At 37.4% G+C, this 19,585-nt stretch overlaps 1 protein-coding gene across 1 annotated transcript in view; it reads left to right on the top strand.

Annotated features, from left to right (window-relative positions):
* DPP10 (dipeptidyl peptidase like 10) overlaps positions 1 to 12,689 on the top strand; it is a 188,674-nt gene extending 175,985 nt beyond the window's left edge. Inside the window, exons 20-26 of the mRNA XM_085228156.1 lie at positions 3,981 to 4,175; positions 5,701 to 5,755; positions 7,497 to 7,596; positions 8,209 to 8,267; positions 8,349 to 8,421; positions 9,644 to 9,717; positions 10,658 to 12,689. Coding sequence (XP_085084282.1) covers positions 3,981 to 4,175; positions 5,701 to 5,755; positions 7,497 to 7,596; positions 8,209 to 8,267; positions 8,349 to 8,421; positions 9,644 to 9,717; positions 10,658 to 10,795 — 694 coding nt within the window. The 3' untranslated portion in view covers positions 10,796 to 12,689. The remainder of the gene's footprint in view (positions 1 to 3,980; positions 4,176 to 5,700; positions 5,756 to 7,496; positions 7,597 to 8,208; positions 8,268 to 8,348; positions 8,422 to 9,643; positions 9,718 to 10,657) is intronic.
* Positions 12,690 to 19,585: the final 6,896 nt, after the last annotated feature.

Below are 19,585 nucleotides of genomic sequence, written 5' to 3'. Positions count from 1 at the left end.
AATAGTGAATTGTCTCTAAGATGTTTATTTGTTTGTTTACTTGTTTTCATATATGTTGGCAATTATCAGGAATCACTTCACCTGTTGCCAAAACGATGAAAGCTTTAAGCTTTGCACAAGCAATCAAATCTATTTATGCCTTTAGTCAGTACAGTCTTGGGACTGATATCAGGACAGTAAAGTAGAAGTGAAGGGTTTTTTTTCAGCTTCAGGAATAGCTCATTAAAAGGCTAGCAGAAGTGCAGAGGCATAATTCAAGTATTTGGAAATAGTCTAAGATCTGAGGTCTGATAACGCTCTGTATAATGATAATCGTCTTGCATACCTTTCATTTGTTATAAAGAATATTACTCGTTTCAACTGTCAGTTGTTTTAAATGAAGGGTAAGTGCTTAGCTGCAAGGTGAAAAGGAAAAATACATGGTGTATTTCAATACTTGGACTGCAGTACATATGCAAAGGATGAAAGGATGTTTTTTCATTTGGTCAGTCCCAGTTTCCCTGAGAAACAAAAGCTTAGTTTTGTTGGAGTCCCAAAGTCATGTGATTGACTCACTAATTGCTTTGCAATCCATCCATCCAGTGCCTGCATTCATTCAGTCTTTGTCATGCTTGGCAGTATTTTACGTCGATTGTGCTTCTGTTACTACAAAGTCTTTGATTTTCTTCTCCACTCTCTGAGCTTCATAACCTGTTTCATGGCCTAGGAGAAAATTCATTTAGCTTTAGGCTAAAAGAAGGCCAGGCTTGAGCTTTACCCCAGCTGTTTCCTTTGCAGTGTGGTCCTGATTTTGTGGGACTTAATGGATCTTCTCACTCCCCTTCTCTTCCATCTAGTTTCCGGAAAGGGCTTGAGGAATAATTCTGATAAGATCTCTCCTCCTACAGCTATCCCTGTCTTTTTGTCTCTTCACTTCCCTCCCAGCAGTATGCATTTTATGATGCGAATAAAATCCACATTTAGTCTTTCTTAGAGAAAGGCAACAGGAGATTCAATACTTCACCTCCTTTTCCAGTAGCACAAGACATGGTTTCACTATAAGAAGACTTTTGTCATTGATATTTGATGGATAGATTTTATCTTTAGAGATGTAGTCTCTCTAGTGTTTGTTATCAGAGTAGCTTTTCCATGTGTAACATCGAATCCGTTGTTTGGAAGAAATTGGAGGAAAGAGATGTGCAGGAAATTAAGCAGTAATGATAACAGTGATTTTCCACTTTCCTTTGGAAATTGTTTTGCCTTCTGCTTGGTGAAATGTATAACTTCTAAAGTTGTTATTAAGATATTGCCACTTGGCTTTTAAATGGTGCATATCCTGGAAGAAACTTTTCTGCAGTGATGATACTAGAGTGGAAGGAGTAGAGCTCAGAGTACAGCAGCAACAGCCTGATAGCACAGTACCGTTCCCTGTAGGATGTAAATTCTGTCATGGACAGAGACTTCAACTAAAGCTTTTGGTTGCAGAATCTGAAAGAGCAGATTCTTCTCTTCAGCAGTATGTGAACTTAGATGAGCTGCCCCTCTTTCCAGACAGATATGTAACTGCCTTTCAAAAAGGAATTAAAATTAGCCCCTAAGGTCAATGACTTTGGCATGTTCTTGATGGCTTCTGTCTATTTGAATGGTACCTTAGGGGTGAGCTTTAGCAATCTGCCCAAGTTGTCAGCAGTAGTGATGACACACAGTGGACTCATAATCCATGACTGTAGTTGAGTTGCTCTTGAAGACACAAACAAGGCAGCTCTGAACTTTGCAAATTAAGATTAAAAAAAAAAAAAAAAAAAAAAGGAGGAAACAAGAAAAGAAGGGGAAAAAAAAGAGTAGGTGCAAATGCTATCACATAACAGGAGAATAAACTGAATCAGGACCAATGAATAGGGTTACAGTGAGTAGAAGTTAATTGTAATTAGGTTGTAAGTAGTGATGAATGTAAGACAAAAACCGACCTTTGAGAAAGCTGGAATCCCAGGACAAACTGCAAATCAGGGTGTGCATCTATTACTGCTCTGCAGTAACAAGACTGCTTTGTTACAGACCCCTCAGGGTGATGTTTAAACTTACATAAAGGATTAATGCCTCATAGAAGCCTCATTTAAGGATAAAAGTGGGGTCTAAGTGATACATATAGAGATACAGCATAAGTGCTTCATCTCTGTGGAGAAGAGTCACACCTCAGGTAATCAGCATCATTTTACAGTAGCAGCTGAGGAGTAAAGAAACCTTCTGATGCTAATGGGAATTTTGACATGTACTTCAGTGTAAATGGCTTTAAATGCCTGCTACAGACTACTTATGTGGTTAGTCTTGAAATAAATTAGCCACTGGAAAACTGTTTCCAAAAGCAGTATGTCCAACAACCCAATCAAGGAGTGCTAGAGATGCTTAAAGTCAGCTGATCTTAAGCTGTTGCTTTTGGAAACAGTGGTGGAAACTCTGTGAAACTGTTGTCAAATGTAGACAGCTTCTGAAAACCTTCCTCTGTACTATTACCATAAATTGAAAGAATTGTTCTGCTCTCGCCCTTGTTCCAAGTGGTAATGATAATACACTTCTGAAGCTTGTGTTTTCTGCCGAGCTCATTTGACAGTCAGTGTTTCCAAGTTCATTGCTCTGCGTTGTTCACAGCTGTTGCAGTTGCGTGTAACTGAAGTGGTTAAGAAAACAAAAAACATCCTGTCTTTACTTTTATAAACCCATGTGTAAAAGTGATGCACAAGATAATTATGAATCAAGTGTAAAATATTTTTATTAACTCTGCAGCTAAGTAATCCATATTTCAGTGCATGTTACAGAAGTTACACCTACACGGTAAATCCTACTGAATTTGGGAACATATGTATTCATCATACACTTGCTAATTAGTAAGACAATTACCTTGAAGGTGATCTATGCTATCCACAACAACAAAAGATAATGAATGAGCATCCTGTTGTAAATACAAGACAGTCGTTATTATACGAGACTTTTTTTTTCCTCTCCTCAGGTTTATATGACTCCCTTAAGCTAAGACTTCTTTGGCAAAATAATAATTTCTGTCTTCATATGTCTTTCACCTTAGATAGGATATTCCCGCAGACACTGTCCAAACTAATTTCCATACGGCCAACACAGAAGTTGTTATGTTTTAATTTGCATCCAACTGGCGGATGCATAGTAGCACTTTGCATTTTGTACAGCTTCATAGTTGCCTGCTCTGTTGTTCTGCGTTTTTCTTGGGGGAAAAATAATGACAAGCTTCCCTTTAAAAACTGTCATTTTATTTACCTTGGAGGGGAAATAGTGTATTTGACTTCAATGTAAAATGCTTATTATTCCTGTAGAAAAAGCATTCTCCCATTCTTTTCGACCATTTCTGCTCTAAAATACTTTTCTTTTGGCCATAAAATAGACTTATCATTCCTGCTTGCATCCATTCCTTGCTGTGAATTTGAGTGGTGAAAATATAATTTTCTCCAGTGTGTTCTTTAGTCTTCCTTATATTCAATTTCAAAACATTCATTTGAGGACACAATAATGGAATTACTTTTTTTAATATGGCAACCATCTTAATAGTATTATATATCCTACAAAGTCATAATCAAGGTACTGAATGAATTTTCCTTTTTCTGTGTTTAATGCAACTTAATTGTATGTGAGCCTTCTCAGAACTGAACTAGCCATTAGAGATTATGGGTTTTTTTTGTTCAGTTTAACCTATAAGCAGCACTCATTGATTTAATTTTCTGGTTCTTTTTATAAAATACATTCAGCTATTGGCATCACTACAGCATAATTGTTATAAAGTTCAAGTCATTTTGCTTACTGATACTGGGATAGCAGTACTGTCTAATGGAATGGTATCAGTGGAAGGGACAGTAATTCAACAGGATTACATAACCAAATGAACTCTGCCATCTAGGTTAAATAAAATATCGAAGAGCAGCAAAGCACATCACATTATCAATAGTCTTCATTTGTGTCTGGTGTGTTGGTATTTGCAGTGATGAAGCTCCAGGCAGCCAGTTGGTTACAGATAAATTTCACATTGACTGGGACTCAGTGCTTGTCAACTCTGATAATGTCATCATAGCTCGATTTGATGGCAGAGGGAGTGGATTTCAAGGCCTCAAGATCCTACAGGAGGTCCACCGATGCTTAGGATCAGTGGAAGTGAAGGACCAAATAGCAGCTGTAGAGTACGTATGTGCAAACTTCTCTTCTCTTCTACACGCTTCCTCCTTGATAAACATTTTTAATTGAAACTGCCTAGAATGTTTTGTTTGTATAATAAATACCATTAGTGTTTATTTTTAATGCAATTACAGATTTTGAAATAATAGCCTTTCAATTACGAAAACCAAGTTAAAGATCAGGGATGCTTGCTTTATGTGTTTGTGCTTCTTCATTTGTAAAGCTCTCCATCTGAGAGAAGATGGCCTCTGAGCTAATTTCTATTTGTCATAATTTCAGTTTTCCTTAGGAAGATTTCTCACAGTAAAAATGGTAATGTTTAACTACTTTTGTGTTGTAATATTTTATAACATTTTAAATCTATATGATAGGATGCTGCTCTCATTCCCACCACAACATTCTCAAGTTATTGTACAGTACAACTGGAGTTATGGTGTAAATGAGATCAAAACTTGGGCAGGTGTCTACTTATTTCTCATTTGAATTTTCATTCTTTGACTGATGTAAATCCATCCAGCTGCAGAAGAGAGTCATCTGTCTCTATAGATGAATCACACACAGCTTTGGCAGCCATCTTTACTCAGGGTGCCAAAGTCCAGTAGGTCTAGATGGACATTTTCTGGGGATCCTCAAAGGATGATAAGGGCAGGCTTAAAACCAGCTATTTCTTTTCTTTGAAAAGTATAGATCTTTCAAACAATAAGTGAGTAAGTATGGTGTGACAGACCTGGGCAGTGGGGGTCTTCACATTTGTATCGGTCAAGAATGGGTTGTGCTGAGCAGAGCAATTCATCCTGCAAGTGTCCTAGTGATCTCTGCAAGAAGGGCTGCTGGGAGCAGGCCACAGAAGATCTCATGTGCTGTGACATCTGAGCTCTGTTTAAATACTCTGTTTTAGACTAAATTACTCTTTTTGGATGCATTACATGGGAAAATTGGAGGGTGCCCTTAACCAGTACTGCAGTTTGTTTTTGTCTCTTCAAAAGTAGGTGGATTTGGGCCTCAGGTTACACTCTCACCATTGCTGATTAATTGCTTTGATGAGATAATTAATTATTTGATTCATTATCTAGACGTAGGAAGTTGCATTCATTTTACTTTTTTTTAGCTGTCTGGATGCAGACTTGGCAGCTAATCAAAGAAAGTCATTTAAACTCTAGTCAGTGGCATTTCTAAAGGGTGATTTTCCTGGGCTGAGGGAAGTGCCTGACTGATGCAAGTGGGAGGAAAGGCTCATTGAGAGTGCTCTCTCTCTGCTTTTGACCAAGGAACAGATATAAAAAGGCAATTTAGACAAGTGCTCAAATCCAGGTATCTAAAGTTAGGTGAGGTGAGTCCAATGCCATGTGTTTGCCATACAGAGAAGGAATTTGAAATAAAATCACATTTCTCAGTGTAGTATCAATTTTATTGCTGTGATTTGTTCTTCTGCCTTACCCACAAATATGACAATTCCTCATAGTACAAGTAATTTTCTTTATATAGTAGATTCACCAAAGTAAAAAGGACTGTATTTTTTTTTCCTTGCAGATCATTGTTGAAACAGCCCTTCATTGATCCTAAGAGACTGAGTATATTTGGAAAGGTAATGTGCAAAAAACAGTGGGATGTCTTGTCATGATTCTTTAAGAGAATATTATCAGTTCATAAAAAAATATATTTAACACTTTTCCTAAAACAATTTCATTTGTTAAAAGAAGTCCGTGTGTGTGTATGTAAGGGATAAACTCTATAATTTATATTTCTGTGTGTTTTTTTTTTTTCTTCTCAGAATAGGTATTTGAGGTTAATCAGGTTGGTTTTATGTTACTGCTGTCTTTGCTTTCCAGAATCTGCAGGAGAGAGTGTTGCTTTCTGCTTTCATTAGAAATTTTTAATATGTGCTTAGTGTTTTAAAAGCTTGGGTCTTGCACATTTGGGCTGCAGTTAATTGACTGTTTCTTTCTAATACGACTTTTATATCTAGATATTCTTCTGGCTGCCTCTATTTTCAATAGAAGATTCAACAGTTTTCCTAACAGTGACATGACAGTTACCACAGAGCACACATATAAACATAGTTCTGCTTATCTGCCAAAGGCTAAACTGAAATTCTTTTCCTCTTCAAAATAGTATTGATGATTGCATACCTGCATTTGTTTTCTGAAAAAAGGAGAAATTAGAAGTGTAAACGTCTGCAGAAGAAGAGCAAGAGCTGGGGATTTCACAAGCATCAGCACTGCTTTGAATTCAGAGAAATTTACCCTTTCCGAGCTAGTTAACCTCTCAGAGTTATATTCTACTGACAAAAATTCAAATCGATAAGTTAGTTTTAGAATTAGGATATGTATGGATAAATATAGATATACTTAACAGCTTGGTTAAGGGTTAATTGTATTTTACCTTTACTCTGCTTATTTTAGAGTCAATTACACATCTTTAAAATTCATTTCCTTTCAGCCGTATACCACAATGTGATAGGATTTGTTTTTTAATTTTGTTCTGTGCATTAAATTGAGCTTATTGGTGGAAAAAAAATATGCTTTGCAAGAAAATAAGATGATTTTAGAATCGCTTAGTGCTACTTTCATGATGCTGGGCTCATGCACACAGTCACGGAGCTCTGTAAGAAGTTCTAGAACTACACAGAAGTAAAACTGTCACAGTCAGCATGCTTCCATGTTGTTTGCTTCTTTTGTGTGTTGGAACTTCACAGCCAACCAGCTTCTTGAAAATAGGGCAGCTATGTAACCACAGAAATCCAGCCCATGAATGAGGGACCATATATTCTTATATTAGGACAGAGAACTATTTTCTTTACCATCATGCTGAAGCAATTCTGAAAACGTGGTTTCACAATGTAATGCTTTTGTCCTGGAAAGCCTGGCTGGAAGTGAGGGCACAAGCACAAAGGAAAGAAATTCCTGGGAGAATTAAGCCAAGCTCTTGATAAATGTATGTTATAAATAATAAATAATGTGGCAATAGCTGTCCTAAGATAAAAACTGTGTTGTGAAGCTACTGGAAAAGATACAAACAGAATATTAGACAACAGAGAAAGTAGACAGCACTGAGGCAGGGAAAAGTTGCTGTTCTCTTAAACTCTTTGAATTATGAAAAGCACTGCCCACTTAAAAAAATTTTTCTTGACTTAAATCTACTCCTGCATATGGATAGTGATGGGATGTTGTTGGCCTTCTGGTCTGAAATTCCTGTGGGAGAGAAGATAGTCCAGATAGTCAGGTTCCCAAAGCCTTACCTTCTTTGTTTGGTTTGTTTGCCTGTTTTTGTTGTTCCCCTCCCCCAATAATTCTCAGATCTCTTACTAACTGTATGTTCATTTTTAGGGGTACGGTGGCTACATTGCATCAATGATTCTGAAATCTACTGAGCGGCTTTTCAAGTGTGGAGCTGTGGTGGCACCAATTACAGACATGAAGCTATATGGTGAGTATTCCCCACCCTTCAACTTTCGGATATCTTTTATTCATCATAACAACTGGGAGATAATGCAGCAATATCAGCTGAGTTTCACCTCACTTTAAGCGAAAGGACAGCTCACGTGGGGACGGATTACCAAAACAACAACAGGTGCATTATTGGTAACACCACAGATTTTTGTCAAGGGGGTTCTGTTTTCCATTTCCACTGAAATTCAGTCACGTTCCCCGTTTCCTTAGAACTCATATATCTGCCTGAATTACAATTATTAATGCAAAATGGAGCTTTTAAAGTTAGTGGTAGAATTCCTTAGGATATCAACCATGTCGTCATTCAGTCACAGGGTACTGGGTTCTGTCTGTGAAGCATCTGGCACAGGTGATGGAATGTGGGCTGTGATGTGCAGGAAATCAGACCACATTGGGTTTTTATGGATTCGGGTTTTTAAGTGAGCACCTTGTGTTCTACTTAATGCCATAAATATCTTCTCCTCGCTGTAAGTCAGAACTGAGGAATTTTAAAATGGAACAAATTTTGATGAATTCATAAGAGTTTATTGTTGTTTGTTGTTTTCTTTTTTTTTCTTTTTTTCTTTTTTTTTTTTTTTTACTTACACAGCATCAGCATTTTCAGAAAGATACCTTGGTATTCCATCAAAAGAGGAAAATACCTATCAGGTAAGTTACCATAAACAAGTAAGTTAAAACAGTAATTTTGCTTTCAGAATACACTTACACTTCTGTATGTTTGTTTACTAGGCATCCAGTGTATTACACAATCTTCATGGTTTAAAAGAAGCAAATCTGTTAATAGTTCATGGGACAGCGGACAGTAAGTATTCACAGATGCAATTGCATTTGGAGTCAGAGATTTTAACAGGCAGAGGAGGCAAACATCCAGTGAAACCATTTGGAGTTACATCATTCCTCTGATAGGATCTTTAATATTCTGTTTCAGTTCTCACTTGTAACACTACACTGATGACATTTTTCTTTGCTGAATGTTTGTACCTTTTAGGTGCTGTATGTTGTAATTCGTTTAAATCTTGTGGAGTACCATCTTGCTAATGAAAGTTGTTCTGTGGATTATTAATGGAAAAACATACATTTTTAATGGATTGTTAAATTCATAGAGATTTTGCAGCTGAGGAAAGAGTTGTCAGTACATTTGGTGAAGCACAGTACAAAATGAGGAGTTAAATTCAGCTGATTAATTACAAAGTAGTGCCAAAGCATCTGAAGCCAGGGCTACAGGGTTTCTTTTAATAGCATCGATAGTTTCATCAGTAGCTTAAGACAATGAGTAAGTAAATCAAAGTAACTTAAAGCACTTTAAATGGAATTATAGGATACATCAATCAAGAGAGATTTTATAACTCTAGATTTAAATGTATCTACGGTGTCTTTTTCTGAACTTTCCTAAATGATGTGAAGCTAAAGAATGCTCTTCGATGCAGCACAAATGATAGAATTGGGATTCTGATGGCTGGCTGAGCAGCATGGCATGTTCAGCACTATGGCAGTGATTGCTGCTGCCCTTACTTAATATCACATCCAGTGACACTGCCCAGCCCACTCAGCACTCTGCGGGGGGAAGACACAGTAATAAAGTTGCCTGTTTTCACCACACAAAGATTAAGTTGCTGATATGTTGCAGAAAGTCCATTACCTGAAGAAGTATGGGCTGTAATAACCTTGTGCAAGCAGTAGAAAATCTGATGTGCTTTCCCTTGACACAATTATAAACTGTCATGATGTTCAAACAGAATGGTTTTACACACCTCTAATCTATCTCAGTGTGTGTAAATCAAGGGGAGGCCTTCCACAGTGCCAGTTCAGCACAGCTTTCCTGGTTCTCAGCTTCTTCTCCAGAATCCCACTGTCAGGTGCTGTGTGGCTTTTGCTAGGTGGGCTCTGCATTTCTGGGCAGAGGGCTACTCAGGTCAGTTCTGGCAATGATTGAGACTGGAGATGTTTTCAGTCAAAGCTATTTAACAGATCAACATTTTATATGACCTCATTTTTTCTAATAATATCCAAATGTTATCTTGCAGCTAAAGTCCACTTCCAGCATTCAGCAGAACTAATCAAGCATCTAATAAAAGCTGGAGTTAATTACACTATGCAGGTATGTACAGCTGTGGCACCACTTGTGAACACGAGTCAACATTTAACCTCAAGTTGCTATTTCTACAGAGGACACTTCCAACCACAGCACCAGTATTGTGACTGTTTGCAGCTAGAACATTGTTTCATCCCAGTTTCTTACTGCTGTTATGGACTTTCTCAACTCTTTTTTCTCTACTAAGTGCTTTATTATCCAAACACACTTTTCATAATATGCAAAATCTTGTTCAGCCTCACTTGGGAGAATCTCATTTGAGATAAACTTCCCATATCCACCTGCTTGAGAAAAATGATGGGCTTTTAGATGAGATGGAAGGATAATTAAAAATATGAATAAAAAGATTTTTCGCAGAACACCTAGAAGATTGGATATTAGGAAATATTTATTCTCATAAAGAGTGGTGATGCACTGGAGCAAGCTGCCCAGGGAAGTGATAGAGTCACCATCCTGAAGTGTTCAAGAACAGTGGGGAATGTCTGATTGAGAGACATGGTTAGTGGGCATGGTGGGGTGGGTTGGGATTGGACTTGATGATTTTAGTTGTCTTTTCCAGCCTTAATAATTATATGAATCTAGGATAATAAGAAGTATCTAAAAATACAAGGCAGTTGATCCTTGTTGATGATGGTGAGATCTGAGTGCCTGGACACCATTGAAAATGCCAGCAAAGTGAACTGGTGTAAGCATAGGGACTGTAAATATAAATTTGTTCACTTCTGCAGAGCTCACTGCAGTTGTTTTCTCTTTAATTCCAAATTCCAAATTCCAAGATCATGAATTTTGCTTTGAGTTTTATTAGCTTTACTTGATACTATAAAACTAATGTTATCATCCTGTTGTCGTCTAAAACATTTTGAAGATCAGAGAAAGAAAATTAGAGCCCTAAATATTTGAGAGGCCTTTGAGAAACTATTTGCTGTTCTCCTTTTTCCTCTGCTAGATCTACCCGGATGAAGGTCATAACATTGCTTCTGAGAAAAGCAAATACCACCTTTACAGCACAATCCTTGGTTTTTTTAGTGCTTGTTTAAAGGAGGAGACACCGATTTTACCACAGGAACCTGAAGAGGATGAATAAGGAAGCCTATTTGTGTAGTACTGAAGGGGACTAACTTTGCGGCTCAATAAAACCTTAAAGTGACTGTGAGATTGCAGATTCTGCAGAAGCTCAAGGGCAGCTAAAGGATATCACAGTGGAACAGCACATTTACAGACAATGAGCTAATAAACTGGAATTTGACTACAAAGTCCAGACACATTACCAAGGGACAAAACCTTTACCTTTGTGGAAGGTCAACAGTTGGTTACAGTTTCCTGGAAGAACTTAGTTTTGCATAAGTGTAGGGTTAGTGCATGTTTGTTATGTTAAGCCTCACTGTTGATTCTGTAAGTGGTTGCTTGTTTTTCATTTAAATGCACACATCTTTATTCATCTTTGCGTAATGCACAACCTATCGTAAGTATTATGGCCACTAATATTTTAAAAGGTGAGCTGCAATCTAACACTTCACTGTAATGTTACAATAAGTGCAATTCTTCTGCTGTCTATTACCCATAAGAAACCACAGAGATAATAAAGGGCACGATATTTTCTCTAGTTTCTGCTCCAGGGGGATATATTGTCTATTGCATCATGTACACTGATATGGAAAATGTTTTTTTTTTCTTTCCATTTTGGCATTTGCTATTACTGTACCCCCTAGTAACCACTGAGGAATTATTTGGTAGTGTATTCTTGGTCTTTATGTATATACTCAAGACTCCCTAAGCAGAAAATGTTTCCGAGCTTGAAGAATTTTTTTGAGACACAATTAACAGCTGTATTTAGAACAACATCTGCAATTGAAATCCTTCCCCAGTCCAAAATGTATCCATTGTTTCCTTGAAGTATACTTGAGTTGTGTTTTGGTATTGTTTATAGTAATTACTAGTTTTTCTGGTTACATTCTAATTTTAGAATATGCTACTTTGTCACCTGTAAATTAGATACATAAATATTATAGTTTCAGATAAAGAAAATTTATTTACAATGTATAATCCCATTGACTAATAATTTACTCTTCAAATGAAAAATTATTTTGTATAGTGCATGTTCCTTTCTTCCATCTGGTCTCAGATTTAGATCTGAAGTTCCTCGAGGTGGCCACGTAGCTACAATACTCCATACATTCTTATTGCAGGGCTACTCATTACATCTCTTGCATCTGGATTTAGATTCTACAGCATCTCAAAGAAATGAAATGTTTTTCATTCAAGGCAAAGGAAGACAAGTGAAATTGTATTTGTTCAGAGGGTGAGCCCCCCCATACATCCATTTATTTGCCAAGGTGAGTTCCAGCAGTAGAAAATGGATCTATGAAGTAAGCAAGACAGCCAGTTTGGATTTGCAGAACGTTACTTCCAATCACTGAAATCAAGTGCAGTGTTGTCTTAATTTAAGGTATTTTGGGAAGGTATGTGAAAACTCCTGATAGATGCTGTGGAGCGTACCTGAGAATAGCTATAATTTATTTTCCTTCTGGATATGCTCCAGGTGCTTTTCTACCCAATTAAGGTTTCATTTTTTATAAAATTAGAAAGCAAGTAACTTCTGGAAGGTAACTTACAGAATTTAAGTTGCAAAGTTCTGCATATTTTATGAAAAAAATAGGGATCATTTTTAACATAATCAAAAATCACCTGAAGCTTTCTACTTTTTTTTTTCTCTTCCGGAGTATTTTCTTCAATTTAGCATTTTTTGTGACGTAAATAATTAATTTGACTGAAAGATATAGTTTTATGGTGCCCTGAAAAGTCTCCGTCTTTTAATGCTTAGTATTTATCTTGCTTTATTAGTTATGTTTATCTGTTTTTATATGCAAGGACAACTTGTGTGGAGCCTGGTTTCACCGCATAGAGTGGCCTTACTTTGTACACAGTACATGTGTCAAGTATTATGATAAGGCCATAAAAAAAGAAAAAGAGTTTTTTTAGATGAAGTTTTGCAAGTCTTGTTTTTTACTAGCGGAGCAACTTTTTAATGTCTTGTATTGACTGAGACTTCTAGAATGTGATTTTCTGAATTACACACCATACTTAGTAAATTCACTTGACTATACCGATGATTTTGATAACCAAGCACTTTGGAGGAGGTCCTAGTCCAGTGGAACACCATGGGATGTTTTTCCCAATTTCAGCTAAATGTACACAAAGGAGCACAGTCGATGTGTACGTGTTGAGCGTGCCGCATGCCCAGACTCTGAGAAGGTTGATACCAATGCACATTGGCTGCTGCCCTGAGAGACACCCAGCGTGTGTTCAGATTTACTGCATTTCATGCCTATCATCTTTAGTTTGTCTGTAAAAACAAACAAACAAGGTTTGTATCTCAGCAATAGGGTTATGTATGTGCTTAGGAAGCATTTTATCTTGGATCTGTGCCTTTGGCAGTAAGTTACCTCTGAGCACACATTCTATCTTCATTTTTTCCCCCCACACCTTTCTGTTTCAGGCCACGATTCCCTGTTTTTTCTGTACCATCATCTTATCTCCCATTTTAATCAATTTACTTTAATATGAAGATGGCATGAAGACTTGACTTCTGTAGGAATGTTTTTGCCAGGATTACTGGTGTGCTTAAACTGTGTGTGTTATCTGAAATGTGGGTTATTTGTATGGAAGTGTAGTCTGCTTTTTAATTTGTTGTCCTGCAAATACGGATATTTTTATATAAAGATATGCATACAAAGGCAAGCATCAGAACTATATTGTTTTTTTTGTGAGACTTTTTAGTGTGAGTTAAATTCAGATACTGCAAAAAAATTTGCAGATGCAGCCTCTGATTCGAGCTAAAGGATTTGATGCAAGAGGAGGTGCAGAGCTATTATTACTCTTGCTAACTAGTTCAGGTATTTCATTCAGTTCCAGCACAATTATGGTTATCTGGCAGTTTCTACATACATAGCAAGTGGCAGTCATTCGTTAATTAGTCTGTTATCAATAGTATTGATCAGGACATGCAGCACAGAAATACCATGTAAAGTGTAGATTTTTCTGTAGCTTTACCCATTGTTAAGCACTGAGATACTGTTTTAGGACTGAAAAGGTACTCTTTGATTCAGCTGTCCTTACTATATGACATTTACTAGATTAGACCTAGTAATTTATGGAAACCTAGAGAATCAGCATATCTCTTTACTGCTTGCTAGAACTTATCTGACGTTCTTGATTTTTGTGTTCTTTTTCTGCTGTTAGGACTTGCAAAATCTGTGAAAACTGTAGTCATATTGAAGCTTCAGTTATATTGCAAAATCAGTTGTACCTGTACAACATCAGTTGGAATATATTTTCCAGGTTGTTGAGTACAAAATCAAACAAACAAAAAGGCTGCTTACTTCTACATTCAGTATTTTAATCTTTTATTCTTTTAGCAAAGGTATTTATTAATAATTAGTCTGATGAATGTTTACTATGGTTTCCTGTAACCAACTGCTTGTTATTCCTGTGCTTCTGGCATATGTAGATCCACCTATATCTGAAAATGAAGGTGATAACCTCTGTTCTCTCAGTTCTGGCACTTATTTCAAGTGTGGAGTCAGATTTATTTAGTTGAGAAATTGTGCTTTTCAAGACAGAAGAGCTTGTATTTGATCTGAAGCCAAAGATTCTCCATGGAAATTCTGGAGTTTTGAGTGTTGGCTCCTGTAATAAAATGCAGGGGATGCAAGGTGTGACTTAGTATTCCTCCTTACAGTTCTATTAGATGTTACTGAAGAAACTGGAGCAAAGAGAAGACTGGCCCAGAGAGACTGAACACAAGTTCCTTTTGAACAGCCTTAAAACACATAGGTAAGATGCAGAGCTCTGAGTATTTTTTGTTTACCTCAGGTAAGTTCTGTTGCCTCTGGGGAAGGAAGAACCTCACCGCTAGTGATTACTGGTGCATCTGCTGCAAAGCATCCTTCAGCATTATTAAGATCACTCTTCTTTTCCCTTTGAATGATTTCAAGAGTGCTTCTGACGATTGGGAGCTCATGGGATGTGGCAGCTTCCAAGGTTTCTGGATCTTCGAAAAGAAAAGAAAGAGGTAAAAAGGAGGTAGGTGGATTGCAGATGGTGGTGATTCACTCACCAGGGTGTAACAAAGGTGCTTCCTACAAGCCTGCTTGCAAAATTCTGCAGTGGTAAGTAAAATAAATGTCTGTTTTCTAAAAGGAAATTGACACCAGAAAATTAGGTGCTGTTAGATTGAGTTGCTTGGCTCTTTAGATAGAATTAAGGAAATTTAAACCACATGAGTGTATGAGATCCAAAGTTTCCATTTAAGTTGTAAACTAGACTTCTTGCCTGTGTAATTAGTTTAGAAATCCAATATTCTACCTTTTCATAAATCTAACTCAACTACAACAAAATTGATTTTGAAATGACCTTACCCCATGAGGACATGAATGATACATTCATACAATCCTTCTTAATTAAAATATCTCATGAAGTGCTAACAGCCCTATTTTAGATTTCATGACCAGAAAACCAAAAAATGGAAGGAAAAAGAAAAGTTTCTTATCAATAAAACCTGCAAAGAGATTGTGACTGAGGAAAATGCTCAGGAAGTGTTTCCCCGAGGAAAGATTAGAAGAATGTGTTTTGATTAAATGTATTTTGTTTATTAAGTTCCAAGTACAGCCATCTGGTCAGATGCTGACCTCTGTCTGTTGTCTAGAGGACTTAGGAAGGTGGGAGGTACAGCTAGTCCTCTCCTATACCCAGTGTTGAGCTTTTAGAGAAAGGACCTATTTCTTTTCCTGGCACATACAAAGAAAGAAGTAGTACATGATTTCTTATAGGCTTTTAGTCTTGTATTTAACTTTTATTTGCATTCTACATTTCTGATATATTTAACAATTCCTATTTTATGACTAATTCCATGCTTCAAATGGAATTTCAAAGGCAGTTGCTGTGAAATATTTTCTTCTGAAACATGTTGCAAATTGTTACATTTAAAACTATTTACATTGTCAAGCTAACAGTTCTTCCTTTTAGTTATATTAAGCACTACATTTTTTAGGCTAATGGAGTGATATTTTTTTATATTGGAATAGAAATTGTACAGAGGAGCTTATCTGATTCTGTAAGAGTTGCTTGTAAAAGTGCAATGACAATGAATGCTAGCAGTATATTTGAAGCGGTTTTGTAGAGCATTGTATGAGAAATCCACGTTACTGGAAGCCAAGGACCACGACTGAAACAAGATCATTTGGCGGTGTAATCAGAATTAAGCAAGACAAAAGAAAAAGCAGTGTAGAAAATTAATTTAAGCAGAACTTTTAAGCTTAAAAGGAGCATGTGGCAGAGTATATCAAACGTTGTCACTTCATTTATCCTTCAGTTTTGGGTTCAGTAACTTGTTTCTGAGCTGGAGGCAAGGCAGAAGTTGGTTTTTTTTGCAGCAAGGATCATTGTTCAGAAAGCCTCTGTGACAATCACTGTGTTTTCTTGACCAAAAAAAAGCGTTGAAGCCCAAAGTGTAAAGTAAGTGCTCAACTATAACAAAGTGGGAGAGCATGAGATTCAGCTAATTAGAATAAGCGGCACAGAGACCTCGTTACAGTAGGGAAACAGATCAGGATGCTATTTACCTTGAATGGAAAAAGTAAACTGTGGCTCACAGGTAGCATTAGGAGGAGAATCTTCCCTGTCTTAATAACATGTAATGAGAGTAGCATGAGAATGTTTGATTCCTTTGGTATGTCAGTGATTATTTGTTAATTATAGCACAAACTAAAATTGTGGGGCTGTGCAACTGCACAACAGAGCATCTGACAAGAAGACAGCATCAGTCTTCTGTGAATGGTCAGTTTCCTTTTGCATGGCATAGATAAGGGAAAGGCAAAAAGCACCCAGCCTGGGAGTGGCACCCCAAGAGCCCTTTGGGAAAGTGAGGAGAGGAAAGGAGCTGCGTGTTTGAAGGAGAGCCTGTCTCTCCTTCCCCTGTGTGCGGAATGGGGAACTCTAAAGGGAAGGGTTTTGGATGGTACCTGTGGCTGAAGCTGGCTCCCAGGTGTTTTCTCACACCTCCTTGGGGCTGTTGATAGTGTGGCTGATGGAAAAGGCTGAAGTGGGTCCAAGGATGTATTTGGTTGGCTTTGTGGTGTCTTGTGCAGTCTTCCACTCACCGTGCTGGGAAGGAAACTACGTGTGGTTGGCCTGGGTTAGTGCTAAGGTGGTAATGGGTTCATGAGTTGACTGGGTGATCTTAGTGGTCTTTCTAACTGTCATGATTCTACGATTCTTTGCCTTGCATTGGGAACCAGCCAGAGGCTGAGCACTCCAAGAGGGTGTATCTAAGCATTAATCAGGTATGTTGTTTTTTTTCTTCATTCTTAATGGAATCTGATGTTTTCAAAATTTTTGTGTTTTATCCGAGCCTCTAAGATACATCACAACTTTATGTACATCTTAATAATTTTGCATTTTAACTGGATTAGTGTGTGTAAACGCAAGCAGTAGAAATTTAAAATGCAACAGGCAGGGTTGTGTGACTGCAACTGCACCCCAAAATGCGCTAAGAAATCTCTGTAAAGTAGAAGAATAAGATTTCTGTTCAGGGTTGTTTTCCTATCACATTCAGCTTCCTTCTGTAGACGCAGACAATTGAGTGATACCGGCAGATTTGTCCCTATAAGTAAGGCCTTCCTGCCTATATAGCTCTTTTCTTCCCTGCCACAGCTTATTGCCTTTTTTCTTAATTGAATTTGTATACCTTCTGCGATGGTTTCACACAAACACCCAATGTTGCCATGCCTCGCTTTGAATGGGGCTGTGCGTGTTACTGAGGTGCATATTAATAGCAAACGTAAATGTGAGATAGCCCTGTAGGGTAATGATGTCCTGTGTGTTTATGCAGAGAGTGACAAATACTCTTATGTATATTCCAGTATTCCATGACTCTCATTGATTTTTAGTGTTTCAGAGAGAGCAAATTGTGAATTTACTTTGGGAGTTTTGTAGAATTGCAAATCTCAGCAGTTATCCTGCAGTTTGGTTGTATATGTCCCACGTGAGGTTCTCCTCACTGCAGTGATACAAAGAGTCCTTGGATCCTATTGGCAGGGACTTATCTTTGTCAACGACTTGATACTGGAAAGACTGAGCCTTCCTGGGATCCTGAAGCAACAGATTCAGAGTATGTGCCATATCTAGCCTCACAGCCCTTGAAGGGTGGAAAGTAAAAACAAACTAAATCTCTTCTGGTAACTCAATTTAGTATTACAATTTTGATGAATAAGTAATAGAGTCAGCTTGAGAACATAAAAATAATTGAGTGATGAGCATCCACTTTTTTGGCCAAGAAGCTTTTAAATCCATCTGCAGAGCTAATTTTGTCAATTGATGTGTTTCAGCATATACCAGTCTTTGCTCTTCTGTAACTGCCATGGTGTGAGTATGACACCTGGGAAGGTAAGAGAGCACACCTCAGAAATGCTGTTACAGAAAAAGCTTCTCTATAGCAGCGGTGCAGCTGCTGATTATGGATGCTGCACTGCATTTGCGTTTTGTCCCAATTAACCTGCCACCTTCTCTAAATGAAGCTTGTACAAATGTTTCCATGCTTGACTACCAAATGTCGCTGCAGCTCAGTGCACTCAACAGAGGGTTGGCTGTTTTATGTCTTCTTTGTTAGGGCATTAAATTGATTATTTATACGTTATTATAGCAAGTGCATCAATTTAATGCTATAATAAAATTGTGGTTGAATGTATTTTAAGATGTGCTAAGTGAAAAAATGTATATAGTTGGACGTTGTTGAATTGTAGTAATACGAACCGGGCAGAAAGCAAAAACTAGAAGCTGCTTGAGACATTTAATGACTGTGTTAACATTCCTGATAGTAAATTACAAGGTAATTTAGGGGAAAAAATATAGCAACAAAAGTGGTTTAAGCAGTTCTAATAATGTCATGAAAGTGAAAAAAAAACACATCCAAATGGAGGACGGTACATCTCAGACTATCCAAGTAAATTGGTTACTCAGATTATCAATGTCTCTTTAAGTACCTCTAACTATATAGTATAATACAGGAATTGGCACATATAACTGTTCAAAGTGATGCAGAGAATTCTGCAGTGGGCAGATGAAGGAATGTATCTACAGGTGTTGCAAGCACCATGGATACAAAATCTATTAACAGGGCTGAAGAAAAAAACAAAAACAAAAAAAAACCCAAGGAATTAGTTGTTGTTTTTCCACGGTTGCTGATCTGTAACAAATTTGTGCTGTAGCTAAATTACTGGAAAGGAAATTATGAAGTGGAAAGTTGTACTTGGCTTAGTAGTGCATTAATAAGAAGTAGCAGTAGAATTTGTTGGATGATCACCTAGTGAGGCTGATATGTGAGGAGCCAGAGAGCTGGTGATCTAGTTCTGCTATTGTGTTGCAATGCCTCCAGATGAAAAGATGATGGTGCTTCCATGTCATACTTTCTGCTGTATCTGGATGTGCCTGCTCTGTGTCTTGGTTTTCCAGAGAACTCTGGGATTTGGGTGTAGAAGACAGGACTTGCTCAGAAGCGATGAAATTGGAAAGGTATCTTTTATTTTGAAGTACTACACCTCTCTTTGGGTAAAGGGAAAATGGGAAGTGAGACTTGTGGAGAAGGAGTGTATCAATATCTGTGCTGTACTTCTTTCCATTTGTGAATGCAAAGTTTTAGAAAGGATTTTATTTATTAGCCATGCCATTCATGTCCAACTGTTGCACTGACTAAATACTTGTACTGAACACAAGCTTGAAGACTGAAGGTAAGTCACAATGGATTTGAGAAAGACAGATTCCAAATCCTGTGTTTATACATGGATGAAAAGGTCAAGTGGCCAGACACCTGGTACACAAA

The sequence above is a fragment of the Meleagris gallopavo genome, chromosome 7, assembly GCF_905368555.1.
Source record: "Meleagris gallopavo chromosome 7, MGAL_WU_HG_1.1, whole genome shotgun sequence".
NCBI classification, from domain to species: domain Eukaryota; kingdom Metazoa; phylum Chordata; class Aves; order Galliformes; family Phasianidae; genus Meleagris; species Meleagris gallopavo.
Note: the sequence above shows the minus strand (reverse complement) of the source record. Positions and strands in the feature narration are given on the sequence as shown.